Genomic DNA, 6,766 nt, shown 5'->3' with positions numbered 1-6,766 from the left:
TGCAGACCGGGTGGGCCGGCGTGCCGCCCGGCAGGCCGGTCGGCCGGCCGGCTGCACCCCCCTTTTTCTTTTTCCTCTTTTTATTCCTTTTCTCCTCTTTCCTTTTTCTTTAATAACTAATGCTCCCCAACTCCGATTCGCATGAAACCAATTTTGTTTGGAAGATAACAATAAATGCTATCTCATAGAAAGTGAAAAACCCAAGAATCTGTAGGAGGGGATTTTATCATGAATATAAAAGGTAGAACCTTATATCATGAATAACCGGTAAAATCACCCAACCTCGAAAACGCAATAGAAGATGCATGCGAACTCCGTTTTCAATGAACTTGGGCTTGTTGTAAAGCTAGCAACAAGCTAAAGAACCTCACACCGAGAAATACCAAGAAGCAATAAGAATATGCAAAGTATGCAAAGGATTGAGCTCCCTAAGACGATGTGATCAAGTTACTCAACCGAAAGCCCCTCTTAATAGTGCGGCTATCTATCCTACAATCCGGTCTCCCATCAACCACCTCGAGACCGGTAAAAGGAAAACCTATCAAGGTCATACCTTTGCCTTGCGCATCCCGCTTGATCTTGATGATAACACTTCAAGCTCCACTCAAACCGGAATGCCACACTTGATCATCGTTGCTTCAAGCATGTGATTCACTTGAGATGCTCATCATGAACTTTCCCAACTCAACCTTGTATCTTCTCATACTCACTTAAGATAGAGCATGGCTAATATTGAGTTCCACATAAGAACTCCATCTTCATTTCTTCTTCTTGATCATATCACATATGTATCTTTAAACCGATGATCTTGATGCCAATACACAAGGTATGCCTTTATCTTCATGGCATCCATACTTGAATCCAACACATGGAGTACAAGTAGTACCTATGGGATATTCCTTCATATAAACTCAATGAAAACATTAGTCCATAGGGGTTGTCATTAATTACCAAAACCACACATAGGAGCAATATACCCTTACAAGGCTACGCCCACGCCCACGACGTGGAGACGGCCGACTGCTGCCCGCCAGGGCCGAGCCTCATTGCCGCCGCCTCGCGACCATGTACCTTGCCACTGCCGCCCTTCCGCCCCGCCGAGTTCCTCCACACCACCATGTCCCCCGCCATGATCCAGGTGATGTAGACGAAGGCCACCACCACTAGACCCGCCATCCACCGTCGGCGCCCCTGAAAGACCCCGCCTCCGCGTGAAGGGGAGTCCATGGACGCACCACCACCGCCCCTGCCTTTGGCAGCCGGGCGCGGCCGCCACCGCTGACCCCGATGGCGGCATCAGCCGGGAAAAGGAAGATCAACTGCCTTTCTAGGGTTTGGGTCGTCGCCCGGATCCGCCTTGCGCGAGACGACCCGGGGCGAAGATCGGGTGGGGAGGAAGAAGAGGGGGAGGGAGGGGACGGTGGTGGAGGGTGGAGGGGCCGCGCTGCAGGGAGGGGTCGGTTGGGGAGGGAGCCGCCGAGGCGGTGGCTGGGTGGGGAGCAGATCCATCTTAGCTAGACTCCCTGTTTTCCCTGTTCAAATTGTTCGTCGCGATTGCCTTTCGAGTTTCACATTCACACCTGTAAACCTTCTTTGCAAGCCTTTTTGAGTTTAGCAGTTTACCTAAAGCAACAGTAGAGAATCATGTACTAGATCATTCCCTTGGCTACAAAGGTACTGCAGAATTTGCTTCAGGTCCAACCAAACACACGCGCACACACGCACCCAGGTGACCGGCCGGGCAGATGAGTTGGGTTTGGTGAACGTCAAAGCAAATGTCAATGTGTCTATTTGTATATGCATGGTAGCCAATCTGCATTCCAACCACAGCAAGTGTTAATATCCTACCTACATAATTATAGATTTTTGTACTTCTTAGCGCTTGATGACTTCTTTGTGGCCTGTCAAACTTTGTTGATTAAGCTCCGTTTTGGTTGGATTAATGTTACGCTATATGCATTGATGATGCAGAGCGCAGGGTAACGAAAGATTCCATTTTCTAGAAAAAAAAAGCACATATTTGTTTCCTTTGAAAAAAATCACATGTAGAAGAGAATACAAAAATACTAGCTACTGGCTAGTTTATTTTGGTTCACTTGTGTACATCTGTGCCAGAGCCTTCTGTGATGGGTTTCACCAACTCTGCCTTCGCACATAACATAAGTAAGGTGGCGCCTGAAGCAAAGAAATGACAGGGGTGAGTGAAATTAAAACACAGACATGTAACCAAAGAAGACATAAACGGACCAACTGAACAGTCAGGGTAGTGTCTTAGGTTTGGAAGATCATGCATGCAACTCCACATGTAAAGTTTTGCAGGCTCAGCACCAGGATTATGTTTTTGGCATTCAGGTGACTGGTTCCAAACACAAGCGAAAGGGACCAGGGCTTCCTGCCTGCACGAACTTGTCAACCATGCTGGTCTCTTACTTCCTCACCTGCCCATTGCCAATTCTATATATATATATAACTTCATTTGTTGCCTGGCTTGGAACTTTCATTTTGCCTCTTGAGAGTCCCCCTTGATCACAGCTCTCTTTTTACCTTGCTTGTACATACATATATGTGCCTATCTATGTAAAGCACACCTATTGCTTGCTTTGTTTTGTGATATCGAGCAGTTCTATGATTTGAACAGCTCCATTCTTTGGGTTGATATACAATGAAAGAAGATCAACAATCAGGGTGCAAGTGACAAGGAAGGTACTTAGGATTATCAACAAAGTTCATCTCGGGGTTACCTTGTGCTGCCTGAAGAAGAGATAGGTACATACTGAAGATTTTTGGTCAGAGGTGCTTCCATCAAGATGAGAGGTTTTGCGTGTGCACATGCAGAGAAGAGGCATCGCCTGGATAGAACTTTGTGAGTTTCTGCTCTCATCAGCCCTGCCTCCATCTGCAAGCTTAATTTCTAACTGCTACATCATCATCTTATTATCTTCTGCATCATTCATGCCGATACCGCAGTATTCCATGGTATGGATATGTGATTAAGTCAAACTGTTCTTTCTTGATGTGCTGCTCCAAGTCTTGCTCAGTTTTTTTATTATTATGAAGTATTGTTCTTCTTGTGAGATTATAACTTTAGGTGATGTTTTGATCTACGATATAAGTTTACATACAATTTTCACATATGTTGCAGTGTATATTATTGTTTGCTTATCGAGTAAGTGTGGTTTTTACCTTCAGAGTGAGTAAGCATCTCATTTTGGTAACTTCCAAAGCACAAGTAACTATCCAATATAGTAATATTCTCTATTAAATAAAATAAAACCATAGTAACGTGTGCATCTAAGAAAGAGAACTCATTTTTTTCCAAAGTTGGCGTGTAATAACCAAATTTCTTCGTCATGTGGTTGAACGAACACATAGTAAAACACGCACCGAATCAGTCACGTAAGGACTAACATCACGGTTTGCTCGCCTGCTTTGACCTAAAGCAACCAATCAGGGTGTTCATGCAGTTTGGCGAAGACAAAGTCACAATTTTTTAACACTGTTCCAGTTCGGGAGAATTGTTCTTTTCTCCTCCATCTTTCGCATGCCAAGTAAAGGCAGAATAGGTAGCTTCTGAAGAGACAAGCGAAAAGGGACAATACGGCAGAAGAGATGGATGGAGTCAAAGATCATTTGGCGAAAGCAACCGCGATACTGCAAATTAAAATAAGTCATTGATAACGATGAGAAATCGACGCGTACTAGATGTAAAGCCTGGACCGTTAGGAGTATGCATGGTACTAACTGTCCCTGATGACTTGTTCATAGATTGGGTGAAGATTGCATACCTGACTTTCAGTTTCAGGTCATGAAACTGGAAATAACAGGGAAGGTCTGCAGATTTTTTTTTTTCGAGAATACAAAGTCTGCAGAATTTATTCGTAATCCTCAGAGGGTAAATTAACATAGGTAGAAGTTAATATACAAAAAAACGAAATCAATTCCCGGTAAGAATTGATACTAATTCAATTGCAGATGATTTTGATCGCAAGCATGTATTTCTGTCCTTTAACTATTTAACTTTTTGACCTTGATGAAAACTCAGGTGCTTACTTGACATGTTGTGTTAATTTCAGGAACTGTGTTAGCAAGAAGGGCTATGTGGGAAGCTGCTATGCTAAGGACGTCAAGTACAAGCCGTTGGGCGCCCTGTTACCTGAAGGTTTCAGCGGCAAGATGTTCTATGTGAAGCTTGTCCTCCTCGTTCTCATGTGCGGCTCCTTCATGGGCCTTCTCCACTCGCCATCGATCCACCATGGCGACGACGAACACAACACGCAGTGAGCAAAACATTTTACATATTAAGGGCGACCCTGGTGTCTGATCTTGGAGATGAGTGACATTAGATTGATGATTTATTCTCAATCTGCCTGTCTGGAAACACAGGTCCCCTGAAGCGTCGAAAGTGATGTGGACATCGAACGCCGATCACAAGGACTCGGGTTACTTGTCGAACGTGAGGATCGACTGGTCGCGGATTTCCATGGCGGTGCAAGAAGTTTCTATAGCAGAAGATCAGTTACGAGTAGGGCTCCTGAACTTCGACGGGGAGGAGATGGACCAGTGGAGGACGCTGCTTCCGCGGGATGCGGCCGTCTCCGCGGTGCACCTGGAGCGCGTCTCGAGCAACGTCACCTGGGAGCACCTGTACCCGGAGTGGATCGACGAGGAGGAGCTGTACGCCGCGCCGACGTGCCCGGACCTGCCGGAGCCGGCGCCGGCGCCGGAGGGACTAGAGTACGACGTCGTCGCGGTGAAGCTCCCGTGCAGTGGCGCTGCGGGCTGGTCCAAGGACGTGCCGCGGCTGCACCTGCAGCTGGCGGCGGCGAGGCTCGCCACCGCGGGCAGATCGGAGAAGGCGGCGCACGTGGTCGTGGTGAGCCAGTGCTTCCCGGCTCCAAACCTGTTCAGGTGCAAAGACGAGGTCATACGCGACGGCGACGTGTGGGTTTACAGACCGGACGTGGGCGAGCTCCGGCGGAAGCTCGCGCTTCCCGTCGGGTCCTGCAAGCTCGCCATGCCGATCAAAGCACTCGGTACGTACTTGAGCTGCGGCTGCGCGCGCCACACATTTTTTTTCCGTCTCAACATTGCAGTCTCTTACTGATTATTCGCGCGATTGACCGAACAGGGGAATCGTACGTGTCGTCGGCGCCGCGGCGGGAGGCGTACGCGACAATCCTCCACTCGGAGCAGCTGTACGCGTGCGGCGCCATGGTGGCGGCGCAGAGCATCCGGATGGCGGGGTCGGACCGCGACATGGTGGCCCTCGTCGACGAGACGATCAGCGAGCGCCACCGGAGCGCGCTGGAGGCAGCAGGTTGGAAGGTGCGCACCATCCGTCGCATCCGGAACCCGCGGGCGTCCAAGGACGCGTACAACGAGTGGAACTACAGCAAGTTCTGGCTGTGGACGCTGACGGAGTACGACCGGGTGGTCTTCGTTGACGCCGACTTGCTGGTGCAGCGCCCCATGGAGCCTCTCTTCGGCATGCCGGAGGTGAGCGCCACGGGGAACCACGGCACGGTGTTCAACTCCGGCGTCATGGTGGTGGAGCCCTGCAACTGCACGTTCCGGCTGCTCATGGACCACATCGGCGACATCCAGTCGTACAACGGCGGCGACCAGGGGTACCTCAACGAGGTCTTCTCCTGGTGGCACCGGCTGCCGTCGCACGCCAACTACATGAAGCACTTCTGGGAGGGGAACTCCGCGGAGCACGCCGCCGCCAAGCGCCGGGTCCTGGCGGCCGACCCGCCCGTGGCCCTCGCCGTGCACTTCGTTGGGATGAAGCCGTGGTTCTGCTTCAGGGACTACGACTGCAACTGGAACGCACCCGAGCTGCGGCAGTTCGCCAGCGACGAGGCGCACGCGCGGTGGTGGAAGGCGCACGACGCCATGCCGCAGCGTCTGCAGGGGTTCTGCCTCCTGGACGAGAGGCAGAAGGCGCTGCTGCGGTGGGACGCCGTAGAGGCGAGGAAGGCCAACTTCTCCGATGGACACTGGAGGGAAAGGATAGCCGACCCTCGCCGGAGGATCTGCGCCGGCGATGAGGGGTGCCGCGAGAGGGAGATCAAGGGCAGGCGGGTGGAGGGGAACAGGGTCACTACGTCCTACGCCAAGCTCATTGACAACTTCTGACTTTTCCTTATGAGAGCAGAAGCCCCGCATCACAACCGTCGTCTGCTGATTGGACGGCCCGTGTGTACCGCCACATATGCCCGCAGCTAGCTAGGGACGCAGAGAAGAATAGTTTTAGTTTGGGCCTTCGACTTGAGATGTTCAAGGTTTCATGCTGTTCACCGTTTTTACGAGCTGGTGCAAAGCATATATGCCACGAGGAGGAATGTATACTAATTACCCTAGCCCCGATCATTGCCCGGGGGGGGCAGATGTGAATAATCTAAATCTAACATTATTACTCCCTGCATTCCAAACTAAGTGCCACGATATTTATTTAGATTCACATGTATCTAAATATGGTTTAGTGCATAGAATGCGAGTCTAGATAAATCAGCCACACTTAGTTTGGAATAGAGGGAGTACTAGATTATAGCAGTAAAAAATGTTCTCGCAACAAAATACAATAGAAAAAATAGTACAATATTTTTTTTTTTGAGCAACACAGTACAAACACAGACGCTCACATACACGCGCATACACTCACCCCTATGAACGCACACACGCACACCCTACCCCTATGAGCACCTCCGGAAGACTGAGCCGTCGGATTGGATCTTGAAATTCACGAAGTCACCACAGGCGCCTC

At 49.9% G+C, this 6,766-nt stretch overlaps 1 protein-coding gene across 1 annotated transcript; it reads left to right on the top strand.

Moving 5' to 3' along the window:
* Positions 1–2,459: 2,459 nt before the first annotated feature.
* Positions 2,460–6,353, top strand: LOC127334498 (UDP-glucuronate:xylan alpha-glucuronosyltransferase 1). Its single transcript, XM_051360960.2, has 4 exons — positions 2,460–2,863; positions 4,074–4,277; positions 4,384–5,033; positions 5,129–6,353. Exons 1-4 carry the CDS (start codon positions 2,808–2,810, stop codon positions 6,136–6,138), a joined length of 1,920 nt encoding a protein of 639 aa, XP_051216920.1. The 5' UTR covers positions 2,460–2,807; the 3' UTR covers positions 6,139–6,353.
* The last annotated feature ends 413 nt before the right edge of the window (positions 6,354–6,766 follow it).

Source organism: Lolium perenne, chromosome 6 (assembly GCF_019359855.2).
Source record: "Lolium perenne isolate Kyuss_39 chromosome 6, Kyuss_2.0, whole genome shotgun sequence".
NCBI classification, from domain to species: Eukaryota; Viridiplantae; Streptophyta; class Magnoliopsida; order Poales; family Poaceae; genus Lolium; species Lolium perenne.
This window is presented reverse-complemented; position numbering and strand designations above follow the sequence as displayed.